Source organism: Pteropus medius, unplaced genomic scaffold, assembly GCF_902729225.1.
Source record: "Pteropus medius unplaced genomic scaffold, Ma_sr-lr_union100, whole genome shotgun sequence".
NCBI classification, from domain to species: domain Eukaryota; kingdom Metazoa; phylum Chordata; class Mammalia; order Chiroptera; family Pteropodidae; genus Pteropus; species Pteropus medius.
The window spans coordinates 9,774,369-9,795,150 of NW_024349519.1; the positions used below are offsets into that span (position 1 = coordinate 9,774,369).

General features: G+C 39.4%; 1 protein-coding gene and 1 non-coding gene across 2 annotated transcripts in view; one reads left to right on the forward strand and one right to left on the reverse strand.

Moving 5' to 3' along the window:
• FGD4 (FYVE, RhoGEF and PH domain containing 4) overlaps nt 1–16,017 on the reverse strand; it is a 169,196-nt gene extending 153,179 nt beyond the window's left edge. The window contains exon 1 of the mRNA XM_039882340.1: nt 15,578–16,017. Coding sequence (XP_039738274.1) covers nt 15,578–15,854 — 277 coding nt within the window. The 5' untranslated portion in view covers nt 15,855–16,017. The remainder of the gene's footprint in view (nt 1–15,577) is intronic.
• On the forward strand, nt 3,466–3,539 carry TRNAI-UAU (transfer RNA isoleucine (anticodon UAU)). The gene has a single exon. It is a non-coding gene; the product is annotated as a tRNA-Ile (tRNA).
• Nucleotides 16,018–20,782: the final 4,765 nt, after the last annotated feature.

Below are 20,782 nucleotides of genomic sequence, written 5' to 3' on the forward strand. Positions count from 1 at the left end.
GAAAGAAAGAAAGAAAGAAAGAAAGAAAAAAGAAAGAAAGAAAGAAAGAAAGAAAGAAAAGAAAGAAAGAAAGAAAGAAAGAAACTGCAACAGACAAACTCCCTGCTCTCATGGGGTTTTATGTGTGTACCGGGGGGGAAGGACAGTGGCAGAAAATAAGATTTAAAAAATACAGAGTTAGATAGCGGTAAGTGTTGTAAAGAGAAAAATAAAACAAGGTAAGGAGTATGGGAGTGGAGCTTCCCATTTTAAATAAGGTGGCGAAGGAAAGGCCTCAACAAGAAGGTGAATTTAAGTAAAGATGTGAAATGTATCAACTCAATACTTTTCAAACACTGAAAGTAAGGTTTCAAGGGACTAAAATTTCATATTAGTGAAGGCTTTCAAGCGTACAATAAAAAGTGGTGTCACTTACACATAAGCAAACAGAAAATATTAGAAGAAAAAAATAACAAAGGGAAATTATTTTCTTCATCTATTCTTGGGGGATAATTTCTAGATAAAAGAAAATAAGCAAACAAACTATTAAATTTTTCCAAAAGTCCATCACAAAGCCTATTTTTTGAATGAGCCACTATAACATGTGCAGAAACTAACTGTAAGAAATTGGCTTTGGGACCCAAAACAAGAAATAAAAATAAAAATCCTTTTTCACATGAAAAAGTATAAATTGTAGTGGGACCCACAAGTCTCAACCAGAAATAGACAATTAGCAAAAGGGCTGTGGGAATAAATATCCTGAAATAAGGGCTTTCAGTGCATCAGTGATACATGCAATTGCCAGAAAAAGTTTCCTTAAGTTTACAAAAATAAGCCACCATCACAACCGTGAGGGACAGAAGCACCCACTCCAGCCTTCAGGCTCATCGGAGAGCTTTCATAACGTTGCGTGATGTCAGCTGCCCACTAACAGTGGGGCTTATGTGCATATCTTTTAATTCTCTATTTCTTTTTTCTACCTTTTCAATGCCCACAATGTGGTTAAAGCAATTCTCCCAGGTTAACAAAAACATACAAGGTGCTCATTCAGTTCCAAAACATGGAAACTGGCATGAGTTCCCAGTGAAAATGAGCTCAAACTGGGCACCACACTGACTTCAGAACAATGACTGCCATCATTGGCAGTTTCCTCCCTGCTTCCCCCTGAATTCTTCTCTTCCCTTCTTTTCACTGTTTTCATAACCAGAACTATAGAGGGGCTCTAATTAGCACCCTACTCAGTTCCCTAGTTCTCGCACAGTGGACAGCATTTTTAAGAATGATTAGTCATACCCCCTTTTATATTTTATTAAAATTATTGAGGTGACATTGGTTAATAAATCACACCTAATTTTTACTACAATGTTAAAAGAATGGGGGAAAAGCTATGCATAGCTCTCTTAGGAAAATTAAAGTGGTTTGCCAACATATACCACTCGAATCATGATATTGATATATTAGTATTACATACATACATGTATGTGCGTATTTATATAGACACATTCTATCATATAGCCATTCATTATAGTTCTTTTTTTTTAATGGGGTAAAAAGAAGAAATGCAGTTTTGCCTGTTTTTGCAGAACATCTAAAATTAACAGGATTCTTGAAAATTAATATCATTTACATAACTTCAAAGTTTAGTAGGCAACTATCACTCTGCTAATGAGATATGACATAATGTAGTCAAACGAGTTCCTAGAAAGAGCAGCAGAGCGCCTGATTAGGTTTTCCCAAGAATTCTGGTTGCACCACAAAGATCAGGAAGACACTCTTGTTTCCATTTCTTGGCTCTTTTCTAAGAATATGTATTTCTTTCTCCTTGGAAAGTTTGCTTTTCCTCACTCAGTAGATACAGTTGATTAGAGAATTGCTTCTATATTTAATACTCTGGGTAAACTGGATAAAAATATCTGAGAAAAGTATTTTCTCCATTAGTAAAGATCAGCAATTAGCACCTTTATGTTTAGAGATGTTAAAAACTGACAATAAGAACAAAAAAGTTATGAGAGATAAAAAGTGTAGGGATTAAGAACATGGGTTTAAATCCTGGCTCCCCCAGCCATGTGAACAAATTATTGGACAAATTATTTAATCTGTCTGGGCTTCCGATTCCTATTCTGTACAGTGGGGATAATGGGTCCTATTTGTGATGATTGAGTTCATGCACATAAAGCAATTAGGACAGTGTCTGACCAACAAAGTAAATGTTTAATAAATGATAGCTATTATTATGATGATGATTCTTCGGATTATTATTAAAAGAGCTAAAGAAGCAAGCAGAGATATAAAAGGGATAGCCACATATAGTATGGAGGGGAGGGAGGAAATTGTGAGTCAATATTTTCAGTTATATAATCCTGGAATATATTTCATAATCTTTACTATTATCCAGAGGCAATAGATATTGTGTAATTATATTTTAAAATTTAGGCCAGTCTACATTTCAAAGTCTCACAATTTTTAAAATGCCATTAATTGAAAAAAGCATCACAATTTCAGAGATGTTAAAAGTGTGAAAAAGTGTACATTTTAGGTTTGATGGAATACATTAAGAGATGGAAAACAATAGTGATATTTCAGGTGTCAAATATTCCACAGTCTCATATTTTTCTATAAGAGCCGGAAGCTAAAATCTAGCTTCTGATCGTTCCTAGTTACTGCTTCTCAGATTATTTTTTAAGGCAAGCCCATTAGAGATGAGCAGAAAAGAGGAGGACTTTTGTTAGTTTTGACCTTAAAAGCCAAGTCCTAATAGAGGGAAACAGTAGGCAAAGAAAAAGGCTATGAAAGAAGAAAAAGAGACAGCAGGAACAGGAAATGATAAAGCTATAAGATCAACTCCTGACAACATAACAAAGCATTCCAGGGCATTTCAGTAAAGGAGCAACCCAGATCCTACAAATCTCAATACACTCTTGAATCAAACATAATACAGCATCAGAGAGGATGCCAGAAATAATCGGAACAGTTAAACTAAAAGGGATATCTAGTCCATGAATTCTCAAAGAGAATGAAATATAATATGCCCATGTCTTTCTTAATACACCCCTGTATAAAAATTGCTACATATTCCTAAAAGAAACATCTGAATGGTGTAGACACAGAAGGAAGGCCGAGAATTACTGATGTTAGAAGGCTGAGTTTGTAAACTGGGATTACTGATCAGAAAGGGTTACATCTGCCATAGTTCTGTCTCTATAATACAGCAAATAAGTCATCCTGCCTCTCTTTGAGTATTCTCATTAATAAGGAATGCATGACTACCAAAGAAACACAATTTCATTTTCTGACAGTGTTGTCAGAAGATTCTTGTGTCGAAGCAAGATGTGTCAAGCCAGTGTGGTGTTCTTCTGTTTACTCAATATCTATTGAGCCCTTGAATGGACCTTGAGGAGCAACAGCAACAGATGACTTGAGCTGGTGACTGGAGGGGCAGGAGCAGTAGAAAACCAAGAACTTTAGTGAAGAAATGGAGGTAGGGGTGGCTCCATAGTGTAGTGGTTAGCATGTCTGCTTTATACGCAGAAGGTCCTGGGTTCGCGCCCCAGGGGGAGCCACAGACCATACCCCAGGTGTGCCTGGCCCCCCAGGAGCGCCAGCCCCCCCACCACCAAATGTGCTGGGGATGCTAGGCCCCAAGTGGGCTAGGGGTGCCTGGCCCCAGGTGCGCCTGATCGCTGGTGCACGTCCCGAGCCTGTGGGAGAAGACACCCCACCTTCAGAGATCCAGTTCTTAAAGGGAAACGGCAACATCCATAGGTCAGGGGTGGAAGTATGTGTGTGGGGGGGGGAATTAAAGAGGGGAAAAAAAGAAATGGAGGTAGCTGGCAAGATTGAATGCAGGATTTTTTTTCTATAAGACAAATAGAGAAAGCTAACAGAGGGTTGACCTCACGTCTTGACCTTTAGCTGTATGGAACACAGAAATGATCAGTTGCCACTTGAGTCACCAGGGAATCAGTGTTAAGAAGAGAAAGCCAGAGATCCAGTCAAGATGGCGGAGCAAGTAAACACTGTGCTTGCCTCCTCTCATGACATCAAAACTACAACTAAACTACAAAACGATCATCATTAAGAATCACCTGAAGTCTAGCTCAACAGAAGTCTCACAACTAAGGACACACAGAAGCCATGCAGAGACTGGTAGGAAGGGCAGAGATGTGGAACAGGCTAGTTCCATACCCACATGTGGCAGTTAAAACTCGGGAAAGATACCTTGGCTGTGGAAGTTCCCTGGGAGGAGCGAGGGGGTCCCAGCCCCACACCGGGCTCCCTAATTCAGGGTTCCAGTACCTGGGAGAGAAGTTCCCACAACTTCTGGCTGTGAAAACCAGCAGATTGTGGCTGAGCGAGATGAGGGCTGCTGGAGTCCCCAGGCCTTCCCTGTTAAAGGGCCCCAAAATGGACTTACTTGCTGATGGACTCACTCGCTCTGAGCTCCAGTGCTGAGGCAGCAGCTCTCTCTGTGTCAGGGACATATAGAGAGGAACTGAACTGTCTGGCTTCAGGGTGAGAGCTGGAAGGGCAGCTTTCTTTCTGACAGAAGAGCTGGAAGAAGCCATTGCTCCTTTGTCGAGCCCTCACCGACCCTGAGGACTGCAGGCAAGCACGTCATAAAGCATCATATCTGAGTCTCCATCAGCCTGCCTAACACTATTGGCTCTACTCTGGTGATTCCCTGAGGCCCTGCCCCACCTAACCTGCAGGCCCACCCAAGCCCCTTCCAGTGGCTTTTCCACACAAATGGCCTGTCTTGGCTCATGCTGCAGCCTTTCCTAAAATCTCTCAAAGGTTCACGAATCCTAAACAAGTAGTATCTGGTCTCAGCTTGCCCTAAACCTCTTGCTAAGTAGCCCCAAGCCCAGCACTAGTGGCAGCAGGCCTCAGTTTTCAGCTTAGCCTCTCCCAGGCACCTCCAAGCCCAGTACAAGTGGCAACCATCTGCAGATCATTTTGTAGATCATACCAAACGGCCTCTAGCAGGCCACAAGCAGCAGCTGACCTTGGCTTGCAAAAGAGCCCCCTAAAGAGGCCCGAGAACCAACATACCCAGTGGCCAGATTCAGACTACACCAGAGTACCATCCAACCACCTCCACAAATGACACACCCAAAGAGCAGACTGGGCAGACACCAGAGCCCTGCTAAAGTGAATCCTGCTCCACAGAGTCAGCTCCTAGACAACAACTCCTCCACTGTAGTCACAGCCAGTCCTCATGATCAATCAGCCTAAGGGTCAGTCCCTCTCACTGATATGCAAACAGCAATCAAGACTCAACCAATAGGAGGGCACGCATAGCCCACATGAGAGACACACCTGGAGCACCAGACTCAGGTTACTGTGCCGCTGGGCCCCACAGTACACCTACTACATAAGGCCACTCTACCAAGACCATGACATATAGCAACTCTACTGAATATATGGAAACAAAGACAGGGATGCAGCCAAAAGGAGAAAACAAACATGTCCCAAATGAAAGAATAGAACAAAGCTCCAGAAAAATAACTTAACAAAATGGAGACAAGCAATCTTCAAAACACAGGTTATAAGGATGCTCAATGATCTCAGTGAGAACTTCGACAAAGTGATAGAAAACATAAAAAGGAAGATAAAAAATATAAAAAAAGAACCAGTCAGAAATTAATATAATAACTGAAACAAAGAATGCATTAAAGGGAATCAACAGCAGATTAGATAAAGCGGAGGATCAAATCAGTGATTTAAAGATAAGGTAGCAGAAAACACCCAATCAGAACAGCAAACAGAAAAAAAAATCCAAAAAAGTGAGGATAGTTTAAGGGGCTTCTGAAACATCGAGTGTACCAACATTTGCATCATGGGGTACCAGAAGAAGAGAGAGAGCAAGGAATTAAAAATCTATTTGAAGAAATAGTGATGGAAAACTTCCCTAATCTGGTGAAGGAAATAGATATACAAGCCCAGGAAATACAGAGAATCCCAAACAAGATAAAACCCAAAGAGGGCCACATCAAAAAATATCATAATTAAAACACCAAAGGTTACAGCCAATCTTACAGAGAATCTTAAATGCAGCAAGAGAAAAGCAATTTGTTGCCTACAAGGGCACTCCCATAAGACTGTTAGCTGATTTCTCAACAGAAACTTTGCAGGCAAGAAGGGATTGACAGGAAGTAGTCAAAGTGATGAAAAGCAAGGACCTACAAAGACTACCCAGCAAAGCTATCATTTAGAATCAAAGGGCACATAAAGAGCTTCCCAGACAAGAAAAAGCTAAAGGAATTCACCACCACCAAGCCAGTATTATAAGAATTGTTAAAGGGACTTCTTTAAGAAAAAGAAGATTAAAAAAAATGAATAAAATGGCAATAACTACATATCAACGGTTACTTTAAACATAAATGAATTAAACACTCCAATCAAAAGACACAGAGTAGCTGAATGGATCAAAAAAGACCCTTACATATGCTGCCTACAAGAGACTCAGTTCAGATGGAAAGATACACAGACTTAAAGTAAATGGATAAAAAAGACATTTCATGAAAACAATGAAAAAAAGAAAAGGAAAAAAGCTAGGGTAGCAATACCAGACAAAATAGACTTTAAAACAAAGGCTATAACAAGAAACAAAGAAGGACCCAGTAATCCCACTTCTGGGCATTTATCCCAACAAACCCAAAACACTACTTCAAAGGGACATGCAAATCCATGTGTTCATTGCAGCATTATTCATGATAGCCAAGATATGGAGGCAACCTGGGTGTCTCTCAGTGGATGGATGGAATAAGTGGTACATATATACAATGTAATATTACTCAGCCATAAAAAAAAAAAAAAAGAAATCTTGCCATCTGAAACAACATGGATGATTTCACTTATACGTGGAATCTAAAGAACAAAATAATTAAACAAAACAAAACAGAAATGAACTCATAAATACAGAGAAATTTTGATGTTTGCCAGATGGAAGAGGGCTTGGGGGGATGCATAAAAAAGGGAATGGATTAAGAAGTACAAATTGGTAGTTATGAAATAGTCATGGGAATATAAAGTACAGCATAGAAAATATAGTCAATAATATTGTAATAACTATGTATGATGTCATATGGGTATTAGATTGATCGAGGTGATCACTTCCTAAGTTACATAAATGTCTGATTACTATGTCATACACCTGAAACTAATATAATATTGCATGTCGACTGTAATTAAAAAATTTAAAAATTGTAAAAAAAAATAACAAAAAATACAGGGTTGAGAGCGTAAACAAATTTTGTTATTAAAAAAAGGAGAAAGCTAGGTTTCATTCAGGAAAAGAGGATGGTGGTTCTGTGATGCAATTCAAGCTTTAGGGAAGGCTGACATAAAAAGGGGTGTGGCTCAAGACAACACAGAAGGAAAGACTGAAGAGAGGCCAGCAATGAAAGGCAGTTTTGGCAGGGACAAAGGAGAGGGCTAAGCATAAAGCATTATGAAATGAGATGGGAAGACAAGTGCCTAGAAGAGCTTGTACCTTGGGCAGTAAGAAGCACTCAGTAGGTGCAACTGTAAACAGCCAATCACAATTTAGTGAGAGTGTGAGATTTAGAGATACACATGAAATCAAAAGAAACCCAACTGTGAAGATAGTGAATATGTCAATCCTAACAAAATTCCTTAAAAATTATTATTTGAACATTTCCCAAGCACTATTCTAAGACCTTTAAGAATATTAACTTTTTGTTCTTCTAACAACTCCATGATGTAAATAATATTTATATTACCATTTTATAGATGAGGAAACTGAATTAAGAAAAAGGGCCCTAAATCGCCCAGATAAGGACAAGAGAAAAATTCAAACCCAGCCAGTCTAACTCCAGAGCCCACACTGGCGTTAACCATCGCAGGATATTCTTTTCACCTTGATCTCTAGGCCTGAAAACAATACCTAGTCTATAGTAACCATTCAAATATTTGTTGAAGGACTGGGAGATCCCTAGGTTTATTGGGATTATAGGAGGCAAACTTTGGAGGATATAGGGATTTGATACGAGAACACAGATACTGGTGGAATTAATAGGCCTCTGAATGGAACTTGGCGGAGAAATTCTTTTTCCAACCTGGTATAGAATTCCAGATTGTCAGCAGGAGGCAGCTCCAAGCAGATGCATAAACCAGCAGACACAGGCTTACAGGTGACTCTAAAGGTCCAAGTCAGTTGTGTAGTCTTCCCCAAAGCTGGATGCAGCAGAGCCCAAGTGTGCCTTCCTCTGAATTACAACCACTCTGATCACTGCTCTTCCACCCAACATTGCCTTATATCCTGATTCTTCATTATATATCGCATTCCCTCTTCTAGGCTTAAGGTCAAGGCATTTGTCTTATTCATCTTTGGATTCCCAGTACCAATGGTCATATTGTAAGTCACCAATAAAACAGCATTAAGGAAGCATGTTTTAGGAAAAAAATGTTACACATTAGTCAACTTTCTGCAGATGAAATGCAGATTACTTTGTTTAAAAATTTCATTTTTCTATAGAGGGTTCTAAGTAATTACTTTAAACCAAATATGGCTATAATTTGATAACGTCATATACATTATTCTGCATTGCACTTGAAATTGTAATAACCCCTCAGTATACCTTACAACTGGTTCTACACACTTACTTTTCACCTTTTAAATGTACTTATTAGCATATAATTTAAAAATATAAATAACCTTATTGGAAAGGCATTGCGCTTTTTAAGGCTACAATCAACATGTGTCCTAACACAAAATCCTGCCTGTCAGAGGCCCTAGGGAACAGCCTAGCCTTGTGTGCAGCAGGCTGGACATTTGGCTCAGTGAAGTCCCCAGAACAATGTGGCTGCAGGTGGTGAAAACGGACAGTTTAATTCTGGTGAATGGGTGAAGAGGAATTTTCCACTCAAATAGCTAACCTTGTAATCCGTGCTCTGTTCTGCTTCTATAAAACATGCTTGCTTGCTGTAATCAGCTCCTTGTCCTGTTTCTGTAAACATGCAGACCCACTCTCCCCTTAGGAATATTTTGTATAGATAACAGATATATTGCCTAAATACCTATAACCCATAGCAACTCCAGAGGTCTGAAAATCAGCCCATGTCAACTATAACAACATAAGTATAAAAGCGAAATCACCCCTAAGCTCGAGGCCCAGATTTTCAGAGCACTAGCTCTTCTGGGACTGCCAGCATAATAAAACTGAGTTCTCCAGCCCTCCGGGTGCTGCTTGATTTCTCGCTTATCTGAGTTTTGCAATTTTTCTGCAATAAGGGTACGTGCGTGAAAGGGGCCCAGCAGCTGGGTTTGTCTTCCATCTATTCCTGCATAAGTGAGACAATCATACAAAACTGACAGTGGGCTCCCAGAATGCTTGTTGGTGCTAATGTCCACTCTGTCAACTGTACTCCAAGGACAGATGACTAGTTCTACACAATGCTCTGCAAACAATGCCCTATTTATTTCCGAAAACACACAATTCTTAAAGTGTAATCAATGCATAAGTAGTCCAGCTTTTATTTAGTAGGTCAAGTAAGATTAAATATCTGGATGAATTTAAAAGGTCCATCTCTATACTGAGGGATTACTGGTAAAGGTTTAACCAACAGTCACCAAGTGATTATTTTTAGATCTAGAATATCCCATTACAGACATCAATAACAGGCAATTGGAGAACCATACAAGGCTTTTGGCCATGGGAAGGATGTGATCAGTGCCCAGATTTAAGAAAATTAGTTTGGGTGGGGAGCGGGGTTGTAGACTGGATAGCAACATCACAGGTGAGAGAAGTGGGCCTGAAATATGACAAAGGTGCCACCGTGAAAAGAAAAGGAACCGAAAAGAACTGGTGGCTGACTGAGTAGCAAACAGAGGGAGAAGGGCAGATTTAAAATAAACTTTAAAGCCTAACAAAAGCAAGGTTGGTTTACACCTCCAAGGAATGTCAGGAGGAAGGGCTGGATTGCATCAGAAAAAGAAGTGTGATTTGGCCCCCTTAGGACATTTACATTTCTTATGCAGTTGCTTGAAAATACTGAGGAGTAGAGATGACCTAGAGAAGCCTAGAGAATAGAAGTGGCAGGAAATAGAGGTTGGAGGGAAGAAAGGAGAAAAATGGGCTAGCCAGAGGTAGAAGCTTGGAGATCCTGTGAAATAGAAAAATCAAGAGATCTCGAGTAATCCAGAAAAGAAGAAGAAGAGAGAAGAAGAAAGAAGGAAGAAGGAAGAAGAAGAGCTTAAAAAGGGGCAAATGCCACCGATAAATTAAGACTAAGGACCGAAAACAGGCTATTAGGTTAACACTTGGGAATTCACTGCTGACTTAGAGCACTGATCCAGTGTTAGGAACAGAAGCCAGCATAGAAGGAAGTGGGGAGAAAGAGAAAAAAGTGGCTGGCAGCAAGGAAAGGAGATATGGTAGTTTAAAGAAGAAAGCTGTTGGGCAGTAGCTCCAGAGACTATTAAAGTTCAAACTCTAGGAAGACCTCATTTGGAGGGAAGAGAGGGAGAGGAGGGAATGAAAGGAGGTCAACTGAGCTCACATCAGATACTATTGGATACAATTGTGCATCAACATAAAGTCTACTCCAACAGGGACATGGTGAGGTTGAGAAACAAGAGCAAAGTAGAAAAGGAAGATGTAAAAAAACGAAATTAGGAATCAACTAGAAATGGGCAAAAAGTTTCTCAAAAAGTACAGAGGACCCAGATGACGTGTTGGCTAAGGGATGATCTATGCCATTCTTTGCCTTGCACATACAAACCCTGGTTGCCTGTGCTCAGGACCAAAGGTGGAGCTTACCCATGTTTGGGAATGCACAGTAGTTCATACACCTGGTTGCGTTCAGAATCATCAGGAGCACCTGTTAAAAATTTAGCTTCTCTAACCCTACCTCTGGAGATTCTGACTCACATCTAGGGTGCAGCTGAGAATTTTCAATTAGCACTCCAAGTAATTCTGATGCAGCCAGTAGGATGGCATTTAGAAACCAAGCAAATCATCAGAATTATCTGACATACTTTTCAAGCTCCAGTGGCACAATTGGTTAGTGTGTGGTACTTATATACTTTTAAAAAATAGATACGTGAGCTTTTGTCCAAACCTAGTGAATCTTACTACACTCACATCCATAGAATTAAATGCATTATGTTTGAGTCCTTGCATATAGATAAGAATCTCAGTACAAACCTGACCACATCAGGATTGAATCCAAGTACCATGGAAATCCAGAGTAGTGACTGGGGCAGACCCCTAATGAATGGCTATTCATTAAGAGATGACTGACTGACTACTCTTTAAACCGCTCTTGGAAGGCAATCCAAGAAAGAAAAAAAAAAACTCTTCCTGGTTCTTATTCCTCTGAAGGACTTTCCAGTTTCAAAGTCCATCTTTAAGCAGCTTCTAAGAAACTAACAATATTGATGTCCATCATAATTTTATTATAAATCTTTAGATAAATTACTTGTTTAGACCACTGCTTTAAATATAACATACATTCATTCATGTTATAAATAATATTAGCCCTAACATATGTAAACATATATGACATAATTGTTATTTCATTGTACTTTGCCTTTCAAAGCCCTGGGACATCTTAAAAACGAGCATTACAAGCATGTGAGAACTGAAGCCAGAGAGACTTGGTTTAAATACTGCCTCTGAAACTTAGGTTGGTTATAGAGTATTACAGATAAGACTTTCCGAAACTTTTTTTCTTCTCTAAAATGGTAACATTATCACTTATCTTGCTGAGTTGTCATAAGAATAAGAATTGTAAATAAAACACATACAGTCTTGATCCAGAGCCAGCATTCAATGAATAGTAATTATTCTTACTGCTCTTTCCCAGATCTCCATCCCTTCCCCCATCCCCAATCAGAGGTGAAATTAGTCCTCTAAAGTGCTCAAGATATTCAAATGAATGTTGAAAACGCAAGTATTCCAGCCATGGTGAGAACTATAAAAAGGAACTCTACTTATAGAAAGCTTGTATGCCATATGATGGAAAGAGTCCTTCACCACAAAGCACCCAGGTGCTCAATAAAGAACAAAAGATATATTTTTAAGTGTAGTGCTGAGATCATAAGAAAAAAGTTACTAAGGACAAGAGAAAAAAGAAAAAGAACTTTAGTGGCAAAATAATTTGTAAGCCCATGCTGCGCTGGGGGCAACTATTCCCTCCCAGGAACATAGATAGAGGCCAGGACCTGAGGGTCTTGCAGGGGATGATGAGGAGACTTGACCTTGAGCTTGTGAAGTGGGAAAGGGCTGAATCTGAGACCCGACACTAATGTTCCATACAGAGTAGCCTAGGAAAAATCTGCCTTCCAGCTAGGCAAACTGATGACCTACACCAAAACTAAATTAATTAATGAAGATAATGATGCTGATCTCCCCTGAGTAAGCCTGAACTCAAATTTACACCATTTTCAAGTCAAGGAAAAGCCTGGCTAAGGAAAGCAGTCTTGGGTTGCAAGTAGAAACAAACATTTTCTACAGAAAGACGTCTTCAATACAGACTCTTCAGGATTCCCATAAAACTAAGGAATAATTAAGGAAACATGCTACTTTGAATAATAGCAGGAAAAACATTCAATAGATACTTTCCCCCACTGCCAAGGGCTTCAGATACTCAGACTATGGAAAAAGGGAAAGCACAGGAAAAGTTGAACTAAAAAAAAAAGCACAAAATAAAAAAATTTTAATCCTACTGTGTGTGTATATGAGATATATATATATATATATATATAGAGAGAGAGAGAGAGAGAGAGAGAGAGAGAGAGAAAGAGAGAGAGAGAGAGAGAGAACATATATCCCTTTGAATTTTTTTTCCCTCCATAATGGAATTATGAGCTGTATGTTATGTGTGGTAAAAGTATAATGCCTTTGATGCCAAGCACACTTAAACTTGAATCCTGACTAACCAAGTACCAGTTTATGATTCCAAGAAAGTTAGCAAAACTTTCTGTGCCTCAACTTCTTCAGCTGAAAAATGGGCATAATGCTATACTACCTACCTACTAAGATTGTTGTGATAAATTCATATACAAACATATTCATAGCAGAGATCTTAGTATAGAAATACGCTCAATAAATAGTAGCTATTATGAACATTCACAGTGTGTCTCCTATGCACCAGTCCTAGGGTCAGACTCTCTGGGACACAGAGATGGATAATGAGTCCTTGTTAGGATACTATCTGGCACACTTGTTTTGTGCCAGAATTCACCTATATAATTGTACTTAATCCTCCCAACAACCTTACAAAGTATTGTTATCTCCATTGTCCAGATGAAGAAACTAAGAAATTAGTTAAGAGACTTGATTCAATTCTCATAACTAGTAATGGAGGGAGGACTAGAACTTGGGTGCTATATGACCCCAAAGCCTGTCTTAATGACCTCACCTCTGTGCTTCCCTTAGATGAGAAGATTCACATTCAGATATATAAAGAGGATGCAGTTAGTAGAATTTCTTTCTTTCTTTTTTTGGCTGAAAAGCAGAGAACTCTAAAAATAGTGGGTTTCACAATCATAGACTATAACACAATACCCCTAAACTGAATTCTCTAATAAGTTCTTGAGCTTTCAGTTTTTGTTCCTTCTTCAAAAGGGAAAATAGCAATTGGATTAAGAGTAACATCCATTCTGTATGTAGTGGGTCTGTTATAATTTTCATATATTAATACTTTTCTAGGTATTATAGAGTAGATTGGCACTTTGGGGGAATTTAAACCTAGCTTTTGATGAGGAGAGGATTCTACAAATGATAGATAGTTGGATAAGACTTAATAGGCAGATTTGATTTGAAGAAGGAAGTACTTCCTAAAATGTTCTTGCCCCATAAAATTGAATAAGGTGTGGTTATTCAATAGTATAAGACTACCTGTCAAAACACCAGCTAATTCTTGAATAGATACTACAGATTAAATTATAGTAAAGAGAAACAATTGTATCTAGAAAGATATAGTAATTACTTTTCAACCCAGAAAATAATAAGAGCAAAAACTTTGATTTCTTCTCGGTAAATGATACTGAGACAATGTAACAGACCTAGAAAACTTATTGTAGGTTCTCCAACTCATGAAAAAAAAAAAGTGTTCTGAATTTTCTCTAAATAAAAAATAGACTCGAAAAGGAAAAAAGGAACTTTTTTCTATAAGTACAGCTGCCTTGTAGAAAATGATTTATAGACTGCTACAACTCTACTCCTACTATGAGGGCACATTTATCTTTTGCTCATTTGCTCAGAGTTTGAAACTTAAAGCAGATGATTTTAAGTAAAATGATATAAAAAAAACTTAGATCCTCAAATTGAAAACAGCTAATGATTAAGATATAGGCTAGCTCAAACTGAAAAATTAATTCATAAGTAACTTTAATACAAACAATGCATTTTCACTTTAAAAGGAAGAAACATTCTGCCATTCATTTTAGAATGAATCACAGCTAAATCTGGAAGATTTTAAGAGATTATCTCACCAGTGTCTTCATTTTGCAGATGAAGAAATTGAGACCTAAAGCACTGTAATTCGGTTACTTCTTTACATTTTTTTCTCACATCGCCATTTATGCCCTTATACTGTGGCTATAAATTCATCATAATTGTTAGTCATCTCACATTTTTCTGCCCTATGTCTGCTACAGCTTCAGGACAAGGACTAGACAGAAAAATTTAAAACCTCCAATACTCATCACTTTTAAACCATTATAACAGTTTTGCTAAACCAGAACTAAATGAGTGAAAGTGAATCAAAGTATTTGTATTTCTGCTGCCTAAATAAGGGTTTTGCCTCACAACTGGTCTACAAACAAGACATCTCTGGCTGTGGCATAATAGGAGCACCAAAAAGGAGAGAGGGGTTTTTTTAAAGTAAAGTTTCATAAATCAAGAAAAATATCTCTAGTGTGTTCTATATAGTTTCAAGCTCGCCTTGGGAGAAAGGAATGCCTTTGAAGAGCAAAGGAGAAGATGGGCTTTAATAGATCTTGAGGATTTCTTCCCACACGAAGATTCCACGAGAATTCAGAACTCAAAATATTTCATTACTGATATCTGAATTTATCAAAGGAAAACAGCAATAAGAATTAAATTTCTTGATATTAGGGAAATGCTTTCTTATGCGAGGCTTGCAGCTTTTTCACACTCAGGATAGGAGTCAAGGGTCTTTTTCAAAAGGGAAAACCGGAGCACTCATAACTGGTCCGAGGTCACACAACGGCTCGGCTACCGGAGCGGAATAAACATCAGCCTCCCCCCATGCACTCGTCCTTCACCAGGACTTGCCAAAAGCAGAAATTAAGCAAAGAAGCTTCAGTATTTAGAAAATGGGCATTATAACCAAACTTTTAAGAGTTATACCTTTACTTCCGGAATTCTCTGATAACTGACCTCTAGGGCAAGTTCAGCCCTACGCAGGTTCCTGCCCAAGCGAGGTCCTTTGAGGGAAGGGACAAAATAGGTAAGGAGGTAGTTGGCCAAGCGCAGCTCTCTGGGAAAATCTCCCCGGCTGGCTCCCTTTACAGCTGGCAGACCCCGCGCACCTGCAGGGCGCTCCGCGCGTCGCTCACCTGCATCAATGCCCCTGCCCATCCTTTCCCTCCGGAGGCACTTACCTGGGGCGCCTGCCGGTGCCTGGCTCCTGAAGGTGGCCGTCTCGGCCCATCCCAGTTGCGACAAGGGCCTGCTCCAGGGTCTAGGGGTCCCAGGCGGCAGGTAGGAGAAGTTGAATTTCCGTCGAATCGCTACCCGCCTGAAGTTGTAACCGCCCTCGCTGCTCATGGAGTCGGCTTCGCTCCCGGCTCTGCGCTGTCTCCAGCCCTGGTCTGGACGCAAGTGCGCGCTCGGCGGGCTCCTTTGGGACATCGGGACCCGGGAGGGTGTTGCCTTCATGCCCACGCTCCGCGCGACCCGAGAGGGCGACGCCCGGGTTGCTCTGCGCCGGCACCCCTCTTCTCCAGCGTCTCCTCCGCAAATGCCTCCTCGTCCCTTCCTTCCCGGGACGCCCAGGGCCGCGCCAAGAGTCTGGCACTCAGTCCCTGCGACTCCCGCACTCACCTGACGCCGCTACTGCAGTGGCCCGCCCGAGGCTGCCTCCACCCCCTCCTCTCTGGAACCAATGGCTGGTGGCCCCCGGGGGCGGGACGAGGAGAGCACAGATAGTTCAGGCTGTTTGCGCTGCCAAGCCACCGCCGCTGCCTCTTCCTCCCGCCCGGGAAGCTGCCAAGAACTCGCTGTGCCTAGTGGAACGCCCTGGGCGCGGCAGCAGAGCAGATTCGCCACTAGTGATCCCTCCCCGCTGCGCCCCGCCCCGCCCGGCCTCTCCGAGCTCGCTCATTGGCCGAGAGGAACTGCGCGGCGCTCACCTGCGGCCGCACACCTGGGGTGCTCAGAAGGTCAGCCGCGCTTACCCGCGAACCACGCACTGGATTTGGGGGAAAAAAGAAGATAATTACAGCCCCTCTGGACTCTGCCCAAAGGCTTGCCATTCTCACAGACCCACACGCCACGGGTCATACGTGTGTCCCAAGCCGCTGTACTTAGCCCTTGATAATAATCTTATTTATGTGGTGGAACTATCCAATGGGTTAAGTATTTCAGATAAGAGAACCAAAGTGCGAAACAGACACTGAGTCACATAGCACTACAGAGCTAGAATTCTTACCCAGGTCTCTGCACCAAGGTCTGTCCTTATCTCACTGAATTAAATCATCTTGCCAGGAGCATCAGGCCACAAAACGCTGAAGGTGTGTGTGGGAGAGAAAAGGGAGCTAACAATCTACAGGTTCCAGAAGAGTATCAAACTCTCCATCATCATGAACTTTCAGGACTTTATTAGTAATGCACTATAGAGTCCTTCTAATTTGTCAAGTAATTTTTTTTAAACATCGGCTAAATACCAAATTGAAGAAAATACATTTTAAATTGGTTTGCTTACCTGAATTTTAAAATTCACTACTCTCTTTAATAATAAAGGGTCCAAAACCACAGAGATAGGAGGGGAAAGGGCAGCATTCTAAGTGCCCCAGCTCAAGCAGAAAGAATTCACCAACCATCACTTCCGCCTTGGAAGCTGATCCACATTTATTCAAACGGTCCTTCACCCAGGTAACATCTACACCATGCTCCCTGAAGGAAAGCCCATAACACACTCTTCCTCAAGAAATCCTTTAGGAGGTCAGTTCAACTGTCTCAGCCTCCTTGGCTGCTACTCCAATAAATATACTCCTGAGGAGAAGGAACTATGCCCCTAAGTTTTAATGCATTTGTTCAGACCTTGTCAAAAGGAGCTTTTGTTCCCTTCAGATTTATTATCCCTGTATCACTGCACTGCAGCTAATCATTGTTAATTTTTCTGTGTAATTGCAGTGTTATTTACTGTGCCGTGTAGTATCAAAAATGATTTAAACAAGCAGTTTCAAATATAAATTAATACCAAAAGAGGTTTTACCTCCATATACATAAATTAACTATAATTGAAATGTACATTTCTAACAAAATTTATTTGCTTCAATAAGAGAGTGGTGTTGCAGTAATTAATACTGAACTAGCAATCTAGTTTAGAGTAAACTATTTTTAAGAGAGAAGACACTGGCGATCTTCTCTCTTAAAGAATTGGTTACTAATGAAGCTTAAAGGAACCTCTCCTCCCAAATTCTTTGTCAATAGATGCTCATCCTCTCTGTAGAGAACTGCTGTAAACACATCTGTACAGGGCAAAATGTATTTTACTACAAGCATTTGGGGCAGCAGTTTAATGCTTCTTCATTTGGATATTTTGAGTTGTTTATGTTATATGTGTTTCCGTTACTTGGTTCAAGTTGCTCACATTTGCCTTGTAATATATTAGTTCACATTAGTGGGTGTTTGAACTTCCAGATAGAATTTTTTATAACATATTATCTGACATACCTCTATTGATATTACTGCTGCTTACTACTTTCAGATAAAAACAATTTCTAAGGCAGTTTGTATATAATGACTACATTTTGCAACACTAAGTGAATGAGTCAACAGAACTTTATTTGATCTCAAGTTATCTTAGAGTAGAACAAAGTACTGAATATCATCTTATAGGCTTAATATACTGTTTTATTTGTTTATATAGCTAATAGGAGGTTTGTCACTAACTCATTTACACATATTAAGTGGGAACTGTGCTGGGACCTGAAATACAGAGTTGTACACAATACACAAGTGCTTATGCTCCATATCTCTGTGGCCGAGACAATGCTGAATGCTGACTGAATCATCTATCATTTTCCTTGGGGATGCGAGAAGACTGATTTAAACCTGCCTTTACAGTTAGTTGAGCAGAAGTGATGTGTATCACATAAAAACCTGACTTCTGCGCCCTTGCCATGAAACTCTCTACTCCTCCTCTCCAACTGACAGCTGGAGTGCACCAGGGCTGGTAGAGAAACCTAGAGTCCTAGACCATGGAGGAGTCACTATATACAGAGGAGCTGATGCCCCCAGAATCACCCTTTTCCTAAGAATTAATATAATCACAGGAAGAGTATGAACTGATTCATGTTCCTTAAATTTTATTTTTATATTTTCCAGTGTAGCAAAAATTATATGTATATGGATGTCTCAATTCTAATTAAAATGTTTTAAACCAAGATTCCATTTAATTTTATTAACATAACTAGTCTGATTGTTCTAGTCCCTAATAAATGAAATAAAACCAAAAAAATACTCAGAAGAAAAGTAATAAATCAATAAGCTGCTTCAACTACTGATAAAACATCACTTCCCAAACTAGAATTTAATAGAAATCAACACTTTATAGTAGATTTACTCTTATTTTAATCTCACTAGGAAAGAACTTCATCCACTTTAATAATAAATTGTGTTATTTCCTCAGTAAATGAATTATAAATGTATTATTTATTTTGATGCTACCACTAGGTGGGAATTCATATAAATGTCATTAAAGTATGAAAGGTCACTAAGTCATGAATCATGCAGACTTTATGCAGTAGCATCAGGGGTCTGACGTACAGAAGATAATTTCATGGAGACCTAATTGAGTAACAGGAACTTAGTAAATAGTATATTTTGAGTTGGTGCAGACTGAGATTTTGATAAAGTTTCATATATATGTGAAATCATATATATGCAGATTGTATAATTTCTGACACATTATTTTAATTTCTCTGTGTATATTTTGACTGGGTATTATTGCATATATAATGACTTTTGTAAGGAAATATATATACACCCTCTTAGAAGTTGCACAAATTTGAGGTGTCACCTGAAACTGTCATGGTACAAGTTTGGCCTTGTACTTAAATTTACCACTATTGCTCTCTCAAAGGAAGTGGTCAGTCAACATATTTTTAAATTCATTTGGAAACTGGAAAGAAAACAGTTACTTTCTAAAGCACACAGTCTCTGGCATCACTAATCCCATATTTCCGTGAGATTAGGAGTGGGGCACACAACTTGAACCTGGCCTATCAGAAGATTCCTAAAAGAAGTCAGAATTAAGAGAGACTCAAAAGATGGATAGTAGGCCTGGCAAAGGGGATAAAGAGCTACTCCAGTGGAAGGAACAGGACATACAAGGAAGAAGGGGAAGGAGGGAGAGAAAGAAACAGAAGGACAGAGAGACCAAAATGGTACTTCGGGGCATGGGAATTGAGAAATGAAGCTGGAGACGAAGTAAGGTCTGATCATTAGGGATCATGTACATCATGGTAAAGAGTTAGGACTTTATTCTGATAACAAGAAAGCGATTTTTAAGAGTTTAAGTAAGAAGTGCTGTCAGGTTTGCATTTTAGTAATCACCTTAGCTGTCCACATCCCTTATTGTTAGGCCATTGGAGTTTTTAAAATCTGATCAATTCTGAAATGTTTTATCTCAAAGGATACTACCTCTATGATTGACTGATTGACTAAATGAATGAATGAATGAAATATTTGAGAAATTTACTTGAATCGGGCACATAGAGGAAGTTTTAGAAAATATTTTCTATCCCTTAGGGATAGATTTTCACATCTTTCTGCTGCCTACATCATGTTTTGTTTGTTTTTGTTTTTGTTTTTGTTTTGTTTGATTTTTGGTTAGTTCTCATTGTAGTGGTTTTATGATTTGTTTTGTTACACATCTCATACACAAATGCCGCTGAACTACCCAATGGTTGCCAGGACAATTAGAGCATAGAATAATGGAATGCAATTCTGTATACTACTTTCCTCTTTCCTGACCAGGAAACACAGAGCTAAGATTCTGAATATGTACTCGGGCTTTCCAGATGTTATTGACTATTTTTGGTTATTTAATTGGTAATAGGTATTGATATAAGACCACTGCATGCTTTCCATAGACCAGTTCTATGAAACAGTAAGCTGTGAAGTGAGCAGGCCTAAAGTATAAAGATAAATTTATTAGTCCCAGAGGCTACATTTATGGATTATCTAAATATTCAAGCATAAACTCCATTTCATCAGATCAAGATGCCATCAATTGGAAGAACCACTAAGGAAGAAATTCTGCTAGTTTAAACCATGACAAATGTTTTAATGATTATTCAAGAATCTTGCTACTGTGAAATTTCTTTCATCTATTTAAAGGAATTTGGCAATTTCTTCGGCCTTTAATTGTATTGCTTGGAATGTGATAGAAAAACATTTAGTATATCTGGAGAAATAATACAGATTTATCTACTTATAAGTACCTTCTTTTCTTAAGTCCCATAAAGTGCTATTTTTTTTTTGCAAGGAAATATAGTAATATAGTCATTCCTCCAACAAGTATTTGGTAATATCACATTTGCACCCATTGCTCTGTTTTTGTGCCTTTTTGTATATAC